Source organism: Bacillus rossius, chromosome 7 (assembly GCF_032445375.1).
Source record: "Bacillus rossius redtenbacheri isolate Brsri chromosome 7, Brsri_v3, whole genome shotgun sequence".
In the NCBI taxonomy this organism is placed as follows: Eukaryota; Metazoa; Arthropoda; class Insecta; order Phasmatodea; family Bacillidae; genus Bacillus; species Bacillus rossius.
Window position 1 is genome coordinate 70,521,012 of NC_086335.1, and position 21,979 is coordinate 70,542,990.

Sequence of the window (21,979 nt, forward strand, 5' to 3'; positions counted from 1 at the left end):
GGGACTGGAAAAATTCGCGGTTTTGATGACCACTAGGATAGACTCCACGATTCTCTATGTACTCGGGCAACTATCACCTGGTCATTGGCTAACCGACTCGGGACACCTGTTTTACCGTGATTCTCATGATTCGAGACTTCTTTTGTTGTAGTGTTTGCCATTGGCTCAGAGTCCTTCAGGTAAATTGCGGTCCAATCGCACTGACGCAGCATTAAGCTAAACGAGTTTGGATTCCAGCCTGTCTCGAAAGGAATCCGCGAATTTTTCCGGTTTTTAGTTGTTAGCCGATAACAGAGGCTGCACTGAGGTATAACTATTTGTACTTTAGCCTATCGCGAAATGGACTCGCGAATTTTTCCGGTCTCTAGCCAACGGCGCATGTCCGGCGCGAGTGGCGGCAGCTGCTGGTCGCAGCAGGGGCAAAGCCGTGCGGTCACCGGGGGCTGAGTCACCGCCCCAAGGTCGTCTCCCGGGGGCTGCAGCTAAGGCGACCGGCGTCCTTGACACGATGGCTCCACTTTTACCGGCCGGCGACTGCCCGTCTGGCCGGAGCACCGCGGCTATCGGGACCACGCCGCCTTGCGACACTCCTGAGGGCCGGTTAATTGCAAGACACCGCCTGGAGGGGGGCAGTCGCCCGTATTGGGACCGCGCCCCGACCCACGTGTGAGCTAAGACTGGCCCCTGTCGGCGGTGGGCGTGACCCGACCCGGGTATATAGCCCCAGCGCGGAGCCCCCATCGTCAGTCAGTGTTCTCTTGGACCGTCCTGCCCACCACCAAGAGCTCGCCTCTCACCAGACTCGCCGTCATGAAGGTCCTGGTGAGTGTCTGCACTCGCCGCCGCAGCTGCCAACTGAACTCCCTTCAATATTACCAACAAACATAATCTGTTTGGTTCAAAAATGTTGGATTTGAAGCAGTTATCTCATCTGGATATAATAATTTCAAAAAATTTGGCTGTTACTTTTACGAAGAAACAGTTTTCTTTTCATTCTATTCGAGCTACTAGTTTAATTTACTATGAACTCTTAAGTATTACTATAATAAAAACCCAATTAACAAGTTTTTTTCCAGTTACTTACGTGACTTATTTTTAAACTTCTGTCCCATTGAATTTTAAGGTTTTTTTAAAATGACTTTCATATTATTTGATTATAAAAAAATATATTGAATACAAATATTTCATGCTGGAAGTATTAATCTTTTTTTGATTGCCTACAACAAATTTAAATTTTCAAAATATATCTCTCTAACATGCAGTTAAGAATTTCCTTCACAACTGTCCACAACAAATAATCGCATGTACTCGTATACTATTTCACAATATTCAATTGTAACTTTTATAATCATCAAAATAGAGTACTACCCGAATAGTTATTTAATTTATTATTCTTTAATTTTAGACATTGAAACATTTTATTCAAGACTTAAGTATTTAAAACACTGCCAAAGTTCATCTCCGTCTGAGTGTTCTGTTAACACACAAAACTTATTTCTTGTATTTGCTTTATAAACTTTTTAACGTCTTTCGTTTTTTAGTAATTAATATTACATTTTATATGTGTTGGCGAAGGGATGGTTTATGAAGATATATTCTTTACTCGAACAATAATTCAGACTTTGCCTTTTTGTTTTGCTATACATTTTGTAATACTTAAAATTTTAATGGTTTTCTGCATTAAGCAGAGCATTAGAGTTAGCTAATATGTTAAAGGAAACACTTATGAAATTCTCTCTCTATTTATATAAAATTTTTATATGTCACTAATTATTCTTATAAGTGTTTTAACTGATATTTCGACGCTATATTGGCTTTAATATATTGTATGATGATCTAAAACAGTGAAATTGTTTCTGAAAAGGATGCTTCTCATTGCAGTGTACATTTGTACAGATTTAAATGATAGGAAATTCACAAAATAAATGTTGAAATTCAAAGGAGTAAGTAACGTCACTTATCTAAATTTATTGGATGTTTTTACCTGCTACTAATTGCGTTAATATTTTACTGTGTAACAGGCTGAGAAGGTTTTACACGGAATGTCATTAAATAAGTACGGAGGCATCATACATTTGAAAACACGTCATTTAAGCCTGAACGTACGGAAACGGAACGTCATCTTGGTTATCAGTGGAGCTGTAAAATTTGGTTTTACATTTTTTTTACGCGACTCAACATGTGGAAACAAAGAGAGAAGATGATCATTAACTCAGTCATAATTTTCGATGTGGTTTTAAATAACATAATAGTTAAACTGAAGTTGCTTGAATATATTACTTATTTAAAAAAAATCAGATGTATGGCAAAAAGTCGTAATAAACACTCGTTCGCATCATTAACACGGTGCCAAATTACCAATTTTAATTTTATTAGTTCTGTTTTTACATGCAGTAGTTTAACATCTAATTCAGACACGTATCAAGCCATTCCAAAGTACAGTGTAGAGATAGTTAATTGAATTTTACCACTGGTTTATTCAACCAAGTAGTAAAAATTAAATTATTTTCATTGCTCTTGAAGAACATGTTGAACTTTTTGTGAACTTTTATTACGGAACATATTTCCTTTATGGTAAACTTTTTTATCACTTGCTCTTGCATTTAACTTATGTCTGATATTTATTTTGTTTTGACTAACTGCCCTTGTAACCCATTCTTAAGGACATTTTTCAATTTTATGATTAGTAATCCCCCCTCTATAACACTATGCCATTACCTGTAAACTTTGAGAACATGTTTTTCTTGTTGTCAGTTGTACTAAGTAAAGCACTTTCCTTGACACTGAAACTGTATAAACTCCGCTCTTGGATTACAAAATGCTTCCTTTGTCCCTTAACTTATAGAAAATATAGTGTTTTTCTCATTCACATTCAAAAAAATGTTATGTTCTTGTTTTCTGTTCTCCAATGGAACAACTTGTCACACACACACCGTCTAGAACCTCCTGCTCTTGCCATTCGCCTTAAAAAAAACGTCCTTCTGTTCGGATCTGCTTGGTTTCTGGGCTGTTTCCCCCCGTCGAAGGGCAACGATTTCGCCAACGTTTCGGTCGACCTTGCAGTCGCCATCATGAGGGCCGGTGGTCGGGGCAGCAGCCCCAGGAACCCGAGCCTGTGCCCGCCTCTGACGCGCGCCTTGCCCGCAGGCCGTGTTCCTGATCGCCCTCGCCGTGGCAGCCGCCGCCGAGGAGAAGAAGACAGAGAAGGTCGAGGTCGAGAAGAAGACCGAGAAGCGCGGAGTGCTCGGCCTGGGCTACGGCGCCGCCGCCCTGGGCTACGCCGCCCCCGCCGCCATCGGCGTCGGCTACCACGCGCCCGCCGTCGGCTACGCCGCCCCCGCAGTCAGCTACGCTGCCCCCGCAGTCAGCTACGCCGCCCCCGCCGTCAGCTACGCCGCCCCCGCCTTGAGCTACGCCGCCCCCGCCGTGGCTAAGGTCGCCGCCGCCCCCGCCCTATCCTACGCATCCTACGCCGCGGCCGCCCCCGCCCTGTCCTACGCTTCCTACGCCGCCCCCGCCGCCATCGGCGTCGGCTACCACGCGCCCGCCGTCAGCTACGCCGCCCCCGCCGTCAGCTACGCCGCTCCCGCCCTGAGCTACGCCGCCCCCGCCGTGGCTAAGGTCGCAGCCGCCCCCGCCCTGTCCTACGCTTCCTACGCCGCCCCCGCCGCCATCGGCGTCGGCTACCACGCGCCCGCCGTCGGCTACGCCGCCCCCGCCGTCGGCTACGCCGCCTCTGCCTACGGCCTGGCCGCCCCCGCCTACGGCTACGCCTCCCACGGCTACGGCTACGCCGCCCCCGCTTACGCCAAGATCCACTAAGGAGCGCATTCTCAACCACTCCGTCATCTCAACACCTTCTTTAGGTAATTATTGTGTGTAAATTGATGTGAAATGCTGAAAGAATTTTTTAAAGAATATATTAAAAATTTTAATTAAATTCGTCCAAAATAAATTGCTTCATTAGCACTACAAATTAAAAATGAAATTGAATTCATGTTGTATTTAAGTTTGCCAAACTCTAGAAACACTTGACGATGCAGGTATATTGGTCTCTGTGCTGTTGTCGCGCTCAGACGGTTGTGTGATGGAGCCTGATTTGTTGCAGGGTCCGCGCGTGTCTGGGAGCTACTGCACAATCAGGAACAGCAGAGGAACGTCATGATGGATCATCGTCGCTTCACTCACATCAAAAATAACACTTCAAATTACTTTCACCCATGAAGGAACAAAACATTGAATATTTCTTATTTATTTTTCTATGAATGTATAATTTTTTTTATACTTACAGATGCGAAATAAATCCGCTCAATACCTCATTATGTTTTTTTATTTAAAAAAATTGTGAACAAAGACATCATCCTCATCATTATACAAATGGTTTTAAAAACACCTATTTTGGTTCGACTTTCTTCAAGCAAGCTTGCAACTAATTTTTCTGAGTTGAATACTCAAAACACCACATGATAAATTTTATTTAACTTAATAAAATAAATATTTTATTTTAAAATGTGGAGAATACTATTTTTATTAATTATGTTTGCAACTACGGTCTAAATTTAGTGTAGTTTTTTAAGAATAAATATTGGGCTATATAATTTTATAATATAATGAATATTCATGTTAGACAAAAATATTTTGACAATGTAATTTAATAAAATATATATTTTGGACCAAAATGTATGAAATTAAATAAAGGTAATATTTTATTCGCATTTAAATATACAACAATGGAAAAAAATATAGTATCTTTCCACAAATTGCTGTCTTAAAGCTACATTATATCATGATTAAGAGTTCCAAAATTTGTATTTTTGGCATATTGACAACACCTAAAAAATATTAATAACATTAAAAATGCTAATGATTATCCTAGAGTGTGATTTATATTATTTCAAACCTTAAAACGTATGAAATCGAACCATTTAGCGATCATTTAAGTGTGTTTAGTTATGTCAGTGTTTATTCAGCTGCTAACAAAGTGTTATAATTCACTCTTACACTTTGAGACATAAATTTTTATGGCTTCACCCCATTTATTTATTAATAACAAAGAAGTAGTCATTCTTTATTAAAATTTAGTTACGTGAATATTTAAGTATGCACGTTTCACCAACTATCAATACATTGAACTATTTTGTTCTCCAATATGTACTTCATGATACACGAAAGCAACCTTTAAAAAAGTTTCAAAAATTTTACTTAAAAAAAATTTACATTGAGAAAGTATATTTTTACTAAAGCACAAGTATTTTTGAGCTCCTTTAAGACTTAAAGTAATAATAAAATCTCCTTTTAAACCACTAATTAAATTAAAAGCAGAACAATTTTAAAATTTTTACTAACAAAGCTCATGAACTAAATGGCTCTGTGTGAATGTGTGTTTTTTATTTAAGGCTCATTTTCACATTTCTATAACTTTCGGATTTCGAATTTAAATGTAATCTCTCATAATTATGTGAAATATTTTGTTCAATCACTGCTTCAAAAATATGTTTCTGAATAGACCAAGACAGAACAGAAGGTATAAGAAAAGTGTGTCGTCTTTCAGCGTTGTGGTATCACTATTGAAATTAGTGAAGTTAATATTAAAGGTTTTGTATTCGTTTCTGAAGAATTGCCTTCAACTGAAATAACTAATTAAAAACCAAAATATGAACACATTTAAAATCAAAATGTTAAAACAAATTTATTATGTTTTTATTTAAAGATCTCGAAGCAATCTTTTATTCGAATACCAGACATAAGCCATAAAATGATTGTTTAAAGTGTCGATGGTATAGTGATACTGACTATAAGATGGTTTTCATATTTTGCCAAAAACACATCCGTGAAAAGCTATATGTTATAAGCATTAATTATAGTTTCAACTAAGTTATTGAACAATATAAATTCTGGTATTATAGATAAGAAAATTGTATTTCGATAAATCTCATTGGCTCAAAACGTTAAAAAAATTGTATAAACGAAACTAGATACCTAAGAATCACAAATACCTAATATATTAACAGTAACAGAAGGTAATTAAACAGGCCTCTAGTTAGATAGTCATGTAACTCAATTAATATATTAAAAATCATAACAATTAATCAAAACAATTACTAGTCAAGTTATCAGTTAAATAAAAATTGTCAGAATTGAAACATATGGTGTTAATATTTATTACTAACAAATCTCAAACACAAAATGCGTGTACGCTATTAACGCAATACCTTAATCTTGAAGTATTTAAAAGTAATCAATCGTCTCTCGTTAATTTATAAATACTATCGATGGAAAAATGAATTTAGATTTTCAGCTAGGACATGCATTTTTGCTGGAGTAGGAATCACGCTATCTTCTTATTCCGCAAACTGGACATTAAATTATTATCTCAAAGCTCTGGTAGAATGGTTCAATTGTATAAAATTATGTTACGTTATATAATTTTAATTCTTGCAGAAAATTTCAAATTAATGTATTTTGTGATACCTATATTTTGGTTTTAAAACAATTCGTAGCGTCTTATAGTGACTGATCTATCAACCACATTAGCCTAACTTAAGAATTTATTTTATAACATTTATGTTTGTTTATATGGATAATGTTATTTAATTTTATTTAATCTGGCACTAATTTGCTCCAACAGCTGAATATTCTTCGTATGACAAAATGTGGCTACACTTTGACCACATTAAAATTTAATACATTTTAAGAAGACAAAAATAAATGTTTTTTGTTCCTTCCAAGTCTCAAAACATTATTTTTTTATTAATGTCTCAAACAGTAAATCTATTAAAAGAATTACATAAATAATTTTACACTAAAAAATTTAACTTTACATTCTCCTAATATAAATACCAACAAATATTACGTAGTATTACTCAGAGTACTTAAAATTAACGAATAATTTTGACATGATTAAGTAAACGACTAAAAAATAATTTGAATTATTAAAATTAATTCATATAACGTCTGTATCCTTACAATGTAACAACATAAAGGCTAAGAAGATACATCAATAAAACCATAATAACACACAAATAATTTTCAATTTTATTTTCCTCGTTTATTATTAGTTTACATACAGTACGTAGATATAAAAGTGCTGAAGGAAATAGAAGCACAATTCCAGTTTGTGCGAAACCGGTTTTGCGCGTTTTTAAACATACAGTTTTTAAAACATCTTCACATTCGGGAACTAATATATTCTCTTTTCTACATACTTTATTTGTCAATGCAGTCATAATATCGTAATCAGTTGTTCGGAAAAAAAAAATTATCTGCGAAATTGGGGCAGTCAACTCTATTTATTCTAGCGAACTTAATTTATCATATCCATCGCTTGTGTGCTATGTGTAATGTATCGATGCATGGATAGTTAGTATTAAAACATAAACATTCATTTGCAATATTTTTAAGTTCCTTTGAAGTAACTACAGTAATAGCTTCACTTTTACGAGAAGTATGCTCTCTCCGTACAGTAATTAAGTTCCGCGGTTTGGAATGACGTCATGTAACAACTTATATGAGCATATGTAGTTGTGTTTTGGTACTTTTGGACTAAGTATGACATCAGTAGACTTGTGAGTTGTAATCTGTACCGACGTATGCCCTTAACGGCATAAAATTCACTAGCATGTCTGACTTATGAGTATGCCTAACAACACTGACACTATAGTGTAGGGCGGGGTTCCAGCACCATCAAAAAATATTTTGTTTCAATCTCCTGAGAATAATGCAATTAATTATTTATTATTTAAATGTTTTGCTATGATCCGTGACTATTTTATTTCTCACAGCGCTTCAAAAGAGCCTCGCAGTTAGCCTTTATTGTTTCCAAAGCAATGACGTGTGTTTCAAACTTGACAATTGCGTTCACGAAGCATCCAGCAGGAGACTCGTGATAGATTGCTGGGATTGCGGCAAAGAATCAACTGACTCAGTGTTGACGCCGAACATGGAAATGCTGCAGGCAACACAGCGTATGTCAGATAAAAATGGCTAAGATTTATTTGGACAAAATTGAAAAATTGGTTAAATGTATAAACATTCTAAAATGCTAACCGTAACGTAATGAAATAATTATTAAGAAAATAAACATATGTTTATCCTAGCTTACAAAAAAACTTATTGGGTTTAAATAATTAAAAATATGTAGGAAACGGAAACTGCAATATACGAAGCTCAAATATTTTTTAAATTTTTTTTTAATGTTTATTTATTAGTTTTTATGTTTGTCACTTTGTTCCAGCATCAGTTTAAAACTACAAAAAATTATATAACAGTTCTTATTAATAAAATATTTCACTAAATTAAACATTAAGCTATACATTATTAAAAAAAATTCAAACATCTGGAGGAGTCAAAAGAGGATAGATATAGTGTGCAATAACCAAGTTTATCTCCGAAGTTGAGCCAGCACAAGCAAAGATATCTGGTATGAGTAATCGACATAAAAAAATTATGTGACATACTCCCCTTACGGCGATGTAAAACGGATGAGTTCAGTTTTGTGACAAGTACGACGCAAAGGGAGGTAAGACCCCTAGCATTACTAACTTGTATTACATACTGCGCTTTTTCTTCTACGTTCGACCACTGAAAGGGTAAAAAGGGGTTGAAATTTGTTTGATTGTAAAACAACGTAACTCCCAAGCTAATCAAGTTGGAGGTAAGATAATGGATACGAATTATGAACAATTACATTTTAACATTTTGCATAATCTCAACCCCAAATTATTTTTAAAAGGTGTAGGTTTGGTTTTGGAAAAAAATCACATCGTCAAATCTTTCATTTCATCCTAATCTTATGAAGTTATAAATGTATAAGTTGTCAAAATCTGCATTAGAAAGAAATGCGTCAGAGTTTACGCCAGTTTTTTAAATTCGATCTCTAAATAATTGAAAAGGCGTAATTAAGTGTGATTATATCAAGTATAAAAATCTCTCACAATAGACTAAACTGGTAGATATAAAAACATCACACTTAATGCACATTAAAAATAATTAAGTTAACGCATTACATATTTTTTTAAAATTCCAAAGCATTTATGGTTTCAAAGTGAATTAATTTTTATTTGTATATTTTTTATTGTTTCCATTGCTTTGACATAGGACGTTTGGAAATAATCGCACACTTTTTATTTTACAACTTTAAGTACAACATAAGCGCAATTCTAAAACAGACCTAAGTGAAGCAGCAGGTGGCCAGCTTGTCTGATTTAAAATATAAAGTAGATTCCTTCTATTGCAGAAGAATGTACCCTAAAAGACGAGGCGAAGTTAATAATAGAATCATCAATAATATGAAGCGTTCAATATCAATTACATCAGTTTCCAAAAGTTATTTTAAACTATAATACGGCGGAATCATATGCATCCAACCAGTAAATTGTTTTGTGGTTACAAAAAATATTTAATATGTGGCGTTCAGTTCAGAACACGTTTATTGTTTTATGTTATAAAATATAACTGTATAGGACATCGTTTTAGTACATGTAAAGTATTTTATTAACTTTGAAAAATTTTGGTTGGCAGAACTAAGTGATAATTTGGTTATAACAATGATTTCTTTCAAATGTATTTGGATTTAAGTTTTATTGGACATCTTCAATAACCACAAACAAATCATAATGAAAAATAAAAAAAATAATTATAATAATGATGGAAATACGTGTATGCTACGGTGCCACCCACCATACTTAAGCTGAGAAAAAAAATTGGCCCTTGATCGAAATAGGTTGAAGACCTTTGGTCTACATCTTCAGTGACTCTCTTGATTCAGAACGAGGGATTGCGAAACATACTGGCCTGGGAGTATATCAAGGCCAGCATTCATGTTTGTGCAGAAGCTCTGTATGTATGTCACAACATTTATCTGCATTGTAATAAAACTGCAGTGGAGTCTTATCTGTAACGAAAGTATGTACGTTTTTTAAAAGTGGTAGATTGGTTAATAATAAGTGATACAGAGGCTTAAACAATAATTTTTTTAAAACATTTGCCTGTTTTTTCTGTCTTTTAAATTGTTACATTGTGCAAAATGTAACCAATTAATATAGATAAAGTTTATTATAAATAATAATATTTCGTGAAGCAAAATTTAGGTAACTTTAAGTCCAGATAAGTCACATCGTTCGCTCAGAACGCGCTCCTGTGTTTGACACGCATAGCTCTGAAACAATTCAACGAAGCTCCGTGATTCTGCACATACCCCTGTACACTCGGGCAAATAACGCAAGTTCATTGGCTGCAGACTTGTAAGTCGTCTCAGCAGGTTTTTTCTGTGATTCGATCCTTCTTTGGTTGAGGGTTTATAACTGGTTGAGATTCGTCCAGCTGAACAGTAAGACAATAGCAAAATTATCTAAGAGGTTTATGTGTTTGAATTCTAGCCTTTCATCGAATGAATCCGCGAATTTTGCAGTTCTCTAGCTATATATAAAAAAAGACCAATTTATATGACAACAATTTTTTAACATAAAGTACAGCAGTGCCTTACTTATTTTCTACATAATCGCCAAAACGATTGAGGCATTGGTCATATCGTAACACAAGCTTCTCGATGCCTTGTTCGAGGAAGTCAGCCGCCAGTGATGAGAGACACAGGGCCAGCGCCTGTACCTCTTTCTCCCGCACGACACCGCTGTGAGGCGGGCGGACTATCCAAGAGGCGCATTCTAAACACCTTTTTTCAAATCTTGCGATAATTCTTGACGCGGGAGCCAGTGCGATTAGTCAAACGAGTTTCAGCAGTCAATTAACATCCTTTATTATGTCCACCCCTAAACTAATAGCAGAGGCAGCACTAAGGTATAACGATTTGTATTTTAGCCTATCGCGAAATGAACTCGCGATTTTTTCCGTTCTCTAGTAATGACGTAGGTGGGGTGCTCTCATAACTTAGAAACAACCAACATTGGATTTTACAAGTTATCCCTGTTCTAAGTTATGACAGATCAAAGTTGTGTGTTTCCAAATAAAGTGTTTCTAAGTTATGACATTTCTATGTTTTGTGTTTATAATGGTCAGTTGTAAATTTCTGCTCTTCGATCCGCGATCCAATAATCTCAGCCCAAGAATAATCTAACTAATCTAACCATCTTTACTGACCATAAATTATCCAGTGATCACTATATACTCTAAACGTAGAGCTAACATATACTGGGACTACACGATCTGTGTTCGCGTGAACCTAACCTCATACATTTTCAATCTGAGACGACAGGCAGCTGCAATGTGAAAGAAATGTAAGGTGCATTTCTATTGGTAGGCTGGAACGATATGAAGTCACCACAATATATTGTGACACTCGAATAAATGGTTGATGCGATTGTCACAAGACAACAGCACTTACAGCCGTGCCTCAGTTTTTGGAAACTGAAAACACACATTGTTATTTAAAAGTTAATACAAAACGAAGCATTCGAAAATATGAATAGGTTCCGACTAAACAACGCTTCGATTAAATGTGGAAATATATAACGTAATCAAATATTTAAACACTAAACTAATACAACAAGCGTTTTCAACATTTTAGTTACGGGTATTTCGCGGGAGAAGTAAACTTTTTGATGCTTGTATTATACTAGCGATCCGCCCCGGCTTCGCACGGGTGCAATGCTGATACTAAATATACTAATTTTAAATATAAATATAGACTAAAAACAAAATATGATCAAAAAATATCAACAACAAAAGATACTTATTCTATTCAGTTCTTTTTTGAACTTAAATACCTTACCTTAAAATACGATTTTTGATAATTATGTAAAAAAAAAATTTTACATACTATTCGTTCGACTATAAACAAAAGAAAATCAACAATTATCAACAACATGAACTATTTCGTAGGGTTCAGCCAGCATTTGCAAAGTAAGCGCAAAAAAAAGTCTTTATTTACGACATTGCATTACAAACCTCTAAAATTATCAGTGTGTCTCTACTATATTATGCATGTGTTATACATGTAAACCTTCCTCTTGAATTTTTCTATCTATTAAAAAAACGCATTAAAATCCGTTGCGTAGTTTTAAAGATCTAAGCATACATACGAACAGACAGATAGCGGGAAGCGAATTTGTTTTATACTATGTAATCATGTGATCAGAAATTTCGTAAAAACCGCTCTAACATTTACGTCTGATTAAACGAACGCGCATAATGTTCGCGAAAATGCTGGCCATTTCTGCTCTTATTGCAGCGCTAACAATATATCAATGATCAGTTTAATTTGACAGGCTGTTTCATATTGCCATTCATGCGACAAACTGAGAGAAGACGGAACAAAACATATGGATAAAACTACAAGTCTGTCTTGTCATGGTTTCCGTCCTGTGGCTTTGCTAAAAAAAATAAAAGAAACTATGTAAATTTTTGACGTGACAACGTCTAATAAATCGATGAACGCCGGCTGCACGCATGAAAAACTGTCCCGTTACGCTGTGTCCCGTTACGCTAACTGTACGCTTGCGCCGCATATATCTCTCTTCCACTCGATTGGAACAACAATCGATTTGACTTTTCCGAGGCACATTAAAATTGAAACACTCCCATTCGTTTCCTACTTTTCCTATCATCGTCCTATCCTTATCAGAATAACACAGATTGGAAGAAGTTAAATAGCAAACATGTACAAAAGTTATAGTTAAAATAATCTCTTCGTTGAAGCAATAAACATATTTTAAATAATGAGTGCAAATAAAAAGTAAATTTATCAATATTAAATTGTAGATTTCATTTCACTCCTTCTTTGTATTCGTACAAAATAGTGATTATTCAATAAAAAATGATTCAATTTTATTCATAAAAGTATGCAATCATGTAATCGATGTTTTCTCATGACGTCGTCACGTCAAACTATCGTCCGTAAACCGACTTTACAGACAACCAATGAAAGCAATGAGTTCGGCTCGAGATGGTTGCCGCGGGCGCACCCGAGCACCACGGTGCAGCACGCCTGCACTCGGACTGCGCAACTGGTCGTGCGGGACCTTGGAGGGGTCGTCCAGTGGAGCGGCTGTCCGTGCGGGAGGGGGTGGTGGGGGAGGAGTGAGTCATTGTCCGGGCTGCTGACCCACGCGCAGTGCTGGGCGTGTCCGGTCATCTCGCCTGCAGGGCCCCGGGTATATATACCCCGGGTTCTGCACGCTGCATTTCACACTGCACCCCCAGGTCCTCCCAGCAACCCGCCAGCAACTCCGGTCAACCCGCCGTCATGAAGGTCCTGGTGAGTGAGTCCTCTTGGTCACACGGGGGTCAACCCTATCTCTCAGCGCCTCGGTGCGACCGCAGTTCTGACATCCTTGGCACATGGCGCGAACCACAGTTCACAGAGACAAAGGAAAACGTTATAGCTAGGGACTGGAAAAATTCGCGGTTTCAATGACCACTAGGATAGACTCCACGATTCTCCATGTACTCGGGCAACTATCGCCTGGTCATTGGCTACCGACTCGGGACACCTGTTTTACTGCGATTCTTATGATTCGATACTTCTTTTGTTGGAGTGTTTTCCATTGGCTCAGAGTCCTTCAGGTAAATTGCGGTCCAATCACTGACGCAGCATTAAGCTGAACGAGTTTGATTCCAGCCTGTCTCGACAGGAATCCGCGAATTTTTCCGGTCTCTAGTTATAGCTAGAGACCTGAAAAATTCGCGTGTTCAATGACCTTCAGGATAGACTCCAATATCCTCTGCACACTCGGGCAAATGCAAACTGTTCATTGGCTGCTGATTTGTGAGTCGTCTCGATTGTGTGGGCCTGTGATTCGACACTTCTATGAGTGATGGGTCTCTAATTGGCCCTCAGTCCTCCAGATTAACAGTGAACCAATGACAGAAGCAGCACTAAGGTATAATTTTTTTTTAATTTTAGCATAACACGAAATTAACCTGCGAATTTTTCAGGTCTCTAGTTATAGCATTTACTGTTCATTGGATTTCAACAAAAATCGGCAGCTCCCAAGATGAGGGTTTAGTATTTGTTCAAGTATATTTTAACTTTTATCGGATCTGTTTTCGTTATATTAGTTTAAAAAATTTTGATCGCAAATGAAATTTATCGATAGTCGACGTAGCTGCTCCGGCAGCGAATTCTAGCGGCGCGTGCAGTAAATTGCGTGTAATTCGCGTCCAGAAATTTAGTAGAAAGAAAATTAGAGTACATTTATCAAGATCGGCATTTTTTTAAATGAATCCTACGTTGAATGTCGTGTCCAAAGTTTTGTATTGTAAGTGTAGGTACTTGCGCCATGAGAACACAGGAATTTGCTCGTTAATGAAACTGGATGTTTCACGTCACTGAAGAGTACTCAAAGACTCTCTCGCAATTTTAATTTTCTTTTCAAATGCTTATCGCCATCACACTTCCCCATTAGCCGACCCTACCTACAATGAGCTAATCACACGGCAGCTTGCAAATCTAACTTAATTTGACATTACGATTTCTCGAAAATCGAACCTAAGAACTCTAGCGCAGATGAAGTGTGCTTGGAAAAGTTTCTTCTTGGGACTCTGTTTTGTTTTTGTCAACGGGGGAAACAGTTTTGTACAAAACATATTACTATGTCCCCTACATAAGCCTAGCCCAGCGCATAAACATTCACCAACACTGTGTTAGCTTGTCTCTGAGTAAGGGGAAAGTATGAAAGTATTGCCAGAGAGAGTGACTGTTCTGTGGTTATTACCGCTGCAAATATATTTACTTTTTTTTAATAAAAATGTAAAAGGGGGTCATATTTTCCCCAATATTGAGTGATAACGACAAAAGGTTTTTTTTCCATTTGCAAACTCAAATTTAAAATTTAAGTCCACTTATAAACAACGTAAGCAAATATATAGGTACGTTGAGGAAACATTTACTACAATTTAGTCCAGAAAAATATGACATAATACGTACAAATTAAAAAAAAAAGACGACTGTATTGAATTTTTTCTAAAAATAAAAGTTTGGAGGGAAAAACAAATGCAAAGTTTCACGACATCCAACTAGACACTCTCATGTGTGTTCTTTAATATGTGTGTGTGTCATTGTTGGTAATAACGTATTGCCATGCACGTTAGGTATCTGTGAGTTCACTCCAGTCACGTTTATCATGACCTGTTGACTTCTTTACACTATTACTCTCGTTTCTAGGCGCTTTGTATAACTTTGCCTTACAGCCATGTGCTGTAGCTAAGAGCGAAGCAAGAATGTAATTTTCGCAAAATAATCCAAATTCATTGCTTTCAACTCAAAAAATTTCCACATTTTATTTTATTTTTCAGCAAAGCCACAGGACGGAAACCATGACAAGACAGACTTGTGTATTTACCCATCTGTTTAGTTCCGTCTTCTCTCAGTTTGTCGCATAAATGGCAGTATGAAACGGCCTGTCAAATTCAATTGACAATTGATATGTTGTTATCTCTGCAATTAGTACAGATACGGGGTGTTCATAAAAGAATGTTACAGTTTCAATGGTATATTGTGATAAGGTTCAATTTAGACTATTTAAAACAAATTATTTATCAAATTGAGGGTAAACTAACCTAGTTTTTCTTACACATGTTCAATATGTGAACCTTTAGTTAACATCCAACCTAAAGTCCAATTCTTCCCACACTTTGGTTAACATGTCCGGCGTAATGGAAGTAATAATAGCCTCTTCAATTCTGTGTCTCAACTCTGGCAAATCATTAGGTAGAGGTGGAACCTAGACACGTTCTTTTATACCTAATCTTTTATAAAGCTCCAAAGGTAAAAATTACTTGGCGTTATGTCAGGTGAACGTGGAAGCCAGCGAAAAAGAGCTCTGTCGTCTCGACCATTACGACCAATCCAGCGGGGAAAGACTTCGACAATGTAACTTTAAACCAAACGCACGTTGAATACTAATCACAGATTCACTCTAAGAAAAATTGCAGAGCACAAAAAGATTTACGCTCAGGAGTCGCCATTTTGCCGCAGGTGGCGCTGCAAGCGAGAAAACAACAAAGTAGCACTCGCACATGCGCTTGTATAAAACTGCTTGAGTTACTCTTCAACTGTGACCTTGAACCATCACTCTACAATGCTTACAGTTGACACAATTAACATTTATAACTGGGACAGTATTTAATGGACTTCGCTGTATAATACAGTTTCAGAATTTAATGTATACTAAAAAATATGTTTGAAACGTAGGTGGGGAGCTATCAGGTAGTTATTTAGGTAACTGACTGCGATAGTTTCTGCAAGGTGTCTGTGAAGATGCTGAAGATGCTGAAGCTGTGCCTTGTGGCAGGTCGTGTTCGCCCTCGCTCTGGCCGTGGTCGCCGCCCAGGTGAAGAAAGAAGAAGCCGCCGCCGCCGAGAAGAAGAACGAGAAGAGGGGCGTTTTCGGCCTGGGTTACGGCGCCGCCCTCGGCTACGCCGCCCCCGCAGTGGCGTACGCCGCCCCCGCTGTATCCTACGCCGCCCCAGCTGTATCCTACGCCGCTCCCGCTGTCTCGTACGCCGCCCCCGCTGTATCTTACGCCGCCCCAGCTGTAGCCTACGCCGCCGCCCCCGCTGCACGTCTGGCTTACGCCGCCCCCGCTGTCTCGTACGCCGCCCCAGCTGTAGCATACGCCGCCCCCGCCGCCAGGCTGGCGTACGCCGCCCCCGCCGTGGCTAAGGTGGCTGCTGCCCCCGCGCTCGCATACGCCGCCCCCGCAGTTTCGTACGCCGCCCCCGCCGTGGCCTACGGCTCCCACGGAGTCGCGTACGCCGCCCCCGCCTACGCCAAGATTCACTAAGGTGCCTTCACGAGCGTCAAGTTCTTGGTCACACAGGTGAGTGATGTGAACAGCACTGTTAGGATAAGTAGACAAAAAAAAATCTTTCCACAAATGCGTGGTATGGCACAAATGCATTTCTGACAGATCGGAGACTCTTCTCATGTATCCTTGTAATAGGTATTTAATTAATGCATTTAATTATCACATAATACTATGCTTCACTGAATTCCAAAGCCATAAATTTGCTAAGCTTTTGGGTGGCGATGGTCCACGAAAAACAAAAAAATAAACTACACCGAGTCGTAATATGAAGTAGGCAATAATTAAATGAGTTAAAATTTTCATCCAAACCCTAAATCTGACAGTGATTGGGCCCAGTTAATTACGTTATCGAAGCAAATATGATAAGTGTTCGGAAATGTTGAGTTATCTCGGGCGAGTCTGAAAGAGAACCATTTCTTCGAGCAAGGAGCCTTTAGTGGAAGAAAAGCAGCAACCCGCCATTGTTGGTCCCCAGTGTGGAAGGGCGGTCACCCCTGGCCACCCCTGGCCACCCCTGGCCGTGTCCAGAGAGCGACCGGGCGCATCAGACCACGATTAGAGCTTGTGTTTCCCTAGGTACGAAGTAGAGACCGGAAAAATTCGCAGATTCATTCGACGATAGGCTATAATTCAAACACATATACCCTTTATATGATACTGCTATTGGCTTACTGTTCATCTGGACGAATCTCAAACATTTAAAAACTCTCAACCAAAGAAGGATCGAATCACAGACAAACCAGCTGAGACGACTCACAAGTTGGCAGCCAATGAACTTGCGTTATTTGCCCAAGTGTACAGGGGAATGTGCAGTCTATCCTGAAGGTCATCGAAACCGCGAATATTTCTGGCTCCTAGTACGAAGTCTTCGAATGATAAAAAAAAAGCTTTGCTTCTCATTGAAAAAAATTGCGAGGGATAAAGATCAACTTATTTTCCACGTAATTACATACATCGTGTTTATGTTATTAATAGTTTATATTAATACTATTTTAATATTATTCAAGCTTGCGGAAATGTAGTCAATTAGAAAAATCTCTTATAAAATATAGAAAACAGTTATGTTGTTTGTCCCATTAAATAAGTCACTAGTTAGGCTAAAAGTTGGACTACCATGTATGAAGTGTAGTGTTTTGGAAAACTTCCATTTTCTTATGTAGAGGTAAAAAGATCTAAGTCATTTATGATCATTTGCTCTGATGGTTTCAAAATTTGCTTATTTTAAAGATAAGTAATTTCCCATTGACATAGAGGTTTTCTCTGTCAGTCGAAATCTATTTTTGGTTATTACTTATACACTCGTTACTCAGAATTAGGAAAATATATTAAAATTAAGAACCGATCATGTATTTAATATATTATTTGAAAGAATTCAAAAAAGGCAACGCCGTCTTTAAATTTACCATAATTTAAAAAACCTCCAACAGAAAAAACAAATTTAAAAAATGTATAACATTAATATTAAATAGTTCGTACATGAATAATGCAGTTTTTGTCTTTTGCAATTGTAAGTTGTTAAAATGCAAAAGACATATAACTTAAAATCCAGTGACAAAAAAATTATTACCTTATCAACTATTCATTAGTTCCTTTGTGTTTTATTTGGGCTTAATTTATTCATATCATACAATGGTGCATCACTCCAATAAACGCAAGGATTTAAATAGGTATAATTATGACCGGTAAGGTTATGTTTCTCTCGTGCACTTATATGTTTATAATGTACAATATTAAAACTAAACGTCTCACGACGAAACACACGGTCAAATAATAAACACATGTTTGATTCGTGTTTTCATAAAATAATTAATATACCTGCTGGAGATGTACTGACAAAAATATCGAAATAGCATTTTTACGGACTAGTTTCAGTAGCCGACTGTTCAACATTTTACTTTTTATACTTTATAAATTCTAGATTTTTTGTTTATACACTGCCAGACTAACAAGGTGAATATATATAATAATTAGCAGCTAAGGAATATTCAAGTCTACTGTTGCTTTAAAAAATTTTCATTTAAGTGTGACATACTGTATTTACCTTTGTAAGCAATCAATTTAAGTTCTGGATCGCTGTAAATAAAAAAAATTAAGTTTTTATTTTGAAACAATGTTGATAAAGTGAAAAAACTTGTTAAAGAGCTTATGTTTACTTTTAGACCACGAATGTTTAAAAACTTACCTATATAAAATCTTTTAGAATTAAAAAAAACTGGCTATCTTTCTGACAGTAGAATGTGTTCATGTGTCACTTAAACTTAATATCTGACTGAAAATTGACATTTGAGTATGTTATTTCACTCTGTTAAAACATATTTTCTGTTCTTTTTTTTTCAGATTGAATCAAGAAGACTACTTCAGCAAATAAAAATTCCTTCAATGACAACGAAAACGCTGATACCAATAGTTTCAATTGTAACATTAGAGAACAAAATATAATAATTTATTCTTCCCTGGCTTGTTTGTGATTTCGTAATATGCGTGAGTGTGAAATAAAAACTATTTGAAAATTTTAACAAGTTTCTAAATTATTTTGAAAGTATAACAAAGGTCGTTATTTGTTGTACACACGTAAAATGAACGCATCTGCCCGATGCAATCGTCAATGTTTTTATCTTTGTTGTTTATACATGTTTCTTCATAACTTTTTTAAAATAAAAATATTTTTAAACTTTCTATATCAGGACACAAATGATAAAGATTATTTTTCTCTAAACATTTATCATTTTGAGCGGAAGTATTACATCTGTAAATAAAATCAGGAGAAATTAATCATTTGTATCTCACACGAAGAATAATGGATGTCCCTCAGATTGTACCAGGAAACCAAAAAAGGATTATGCAATTATATACCCCGGGATGATATTTTTTAAATATTTTGTCTTGCAAATATATTAAAGAAAGAATACACAAATATACACTATAGGGATATCCCTACCTAAAATGAATTTTCTTACTCTCCAATTAATTTTTGTCATAATAATAACTGAAGTCGATTATATGATACATGTAAATATAGTTTTGATGCAATGCTTAAAATATACGAGGGTAGAAATTATTAAAGTTTTTACGTTTTTATGTTATACTTATTTAGGCGCGTTATGAAAAAATGATGAGAGTGAAATTTTAAGATGCGCGCGCACCATGTAACGACATTTTCACAGGAAGATGGCGGACCCACGTGTATGGACATTAAACCACATTAGGGGACATACCAAACGTATTGGTGTGCCAAAAGAAACTTTATGATAGTGAAATTACAATGGAATTTATTTTGATAAACTAAAATAGTCAAAGTAAAAAGTATATTCCAAGGTTTAAAAAAAAACATTATTTTGGTATTACATCAAATATAATACACATTTTCTTCGTAATCTTCTGTCAGAGCCGTGGTTATACTGCGTGGTCAATATTCTGAAGGGGGGTGGTTCAAAACTCGGCGAAAGGTATTTTTGACGTGACAACGTCTAATAAATCAATGAACGTCGGCTGCACGTACGAAAAATTGTCCCGTTACGCACATTGTCCCGTTACGCTGTGTCCCGTTACACTCATTGTACGCTTGCGCTGCATCTATTTCTCTTCCACTCGATTGGAACAACCATCGATTTGACTTTTTCGGTGCACATTAAACTTGAAACACTCCTATTCGTTTTCTACTTTTCCTATCATCATCCTATCCTTAACAGAATAACACAGTTTGGAAGAAGTTAAATAGCAAACATTTATAAAAGTTATAATTAAAATAATCTCTTTGTTAAAGTAATAAACATATTTGAATTAATGAGTGCAAATAAAAGTAAATTTATCAATTAAATTGTAGTTTTCATTTCACTACTTCTATGTATCCATACAGAATAGTGATAATTCAATAAAAATGATTCAATTTTATTCATAAAAGTATGCAATAATTTCATAAATGTTTTGATATGACGTTGTCACGTTAAACTATCGTCCGTAAACCGACTTTACAGACAACCAATTTTTTTTATTGAATTATGACTATTTTGTATGGATACAGAGAAGGAGTGAAATGAAATCTACAATTTAATTGATACATTTACTTTTATTTGCACTCATTAATTCAAATATTTTATTACTTTAACGAAGAGATTATTTTAACTATAATTTTTATACATGTTTGCTATTTAACTTCTTCCAATCTGTGTTATTCTGTTAAGGATAGGACGATGATAGGAAAGGTAAGAAACGAATGGTAGTGTTTCAAGGATTATGTGAAGGAAAATGGCTTACCCAACACCAAGATGCAGTCAAAAATAATATATTTGCGCTACGGACTCTGCAGCAAAGCTGGGAGGAACGGGTTAGCAAAGAGCAATGAAAAAGTTACATTGAAATGCATGAAAACAGAATAACGCCACGGACTCGGTCGCAATGCTAGGAGGTTCAGGTTAGCAAAGAGCAATATAATATAAGCTTAACGGGACACATTTAAACGGGACAATGTGCGTAACAGGACAATTTTTCGTGCGTACAGCCGGCGTTCATCGATTTATTAGACGTTGTCACGTAAAAATCTTCATCAGGAAAAAAAAAAACCATTTCGTGGTGCCAACTTCAATGATTATTGGTCAAACGGTGTCGGGGTATTTTAATCTCAGATGTTTACCTAAACCAAAGTCCATTTTTTTAGAGACGTGTTTTTTAAGTAAGTACTGTCTTAGGCCGCTGATCGCTGCGTTGGGCATCCGCGAATTCTCGCTGTGTAGCTACATCTACTGGAAAGCCACAGGCGCCAATACGGAAACATTCGACAGTTCTTACGTTTTGACGTGAGTATTTAAAACGCCTCCGCCAGTAGAGAATCCTGCCAACTGTGCGTGTTCTAAGTGCTAAAGAGATGATATTATAAGCACAATACAATAAAGTATTCAAATTTTTGAAAATTATACAATCCTTTTTGTGGTTTAAACAATTATCTATATATATAAAAATTTAGCTTCCGTATGTATTTGGCCGCAAAACTCGGAAAGTATACGATGGTTTGGATTGAAATTTTTACAGAACATTGCATCTTAACAGAAGAGTGTTTATATGAAATAAAAGTTTGGGAAAATCCACCGGAAAAGTCGGAAAAAAAAGTTTCTAAAACTAAATATCATGGTCACCCAACTTAGTTGTGACCACGCTCGACGATGCTGTACCATATTGTCGAAGTTCAAGCACATCAGGCTACTCGACCATTGTGCCTTGAC

At 36.7% G+C, this 21,979-nt stretch overlaps 2 protein-coding genes across 2 annotated transcripts; both read left to right on the forward strand.

The window, feature by feature from the left end:
- Window positions 1–508: 508 nt before the first annotated feature.
- LOC134534627 (cuticle protein 16.5-like) lies at window positions 509–4,319 on the forward strand. The gene is made up of 4 exons (XM_063373114.1): window positions 509–664; window positions 748–822; window positions 3,148–3,866; window positions 4,109–4,319. The coding sequence occupies exons 1-3, from the start codon at window positions 509–511 to the stop codon at window positions 3,820–3,822; spliced, it is 906 nt and encodes a 301-aa protein (XP_063229184.1). The 3' UTR covers window positions 3,823–3,866; window positions 4,109–4,319.
- An 8,825-nt stretch (window positions 4,320–13,144) lies between these two features.
- Window positions 13,145–19,279, forward strand: LOC134534342 (cuticle protein 16.5-like). Its single transcript, XM_063372750.1, has 3 exons — window positions 13,145–13,210; window positions 16,248–16,775; window positions 19,101–19,279. Exons 1-2 carry the CDS (start codon window positions 13,199–13,201, stop codon window positions 16,737–16,739), a joined length of 504 nt encoding a protein of 167 aa, XP_063228820.1. The 5' UTR covers window positions 13,145–13,198; the 3' UTR covers window positions 16,740–16,775; window positions 19,101–19,279.
- The last annotated feature ends 2,700 nt before the right edge of the window (window positions 19,280–21,979 follow it).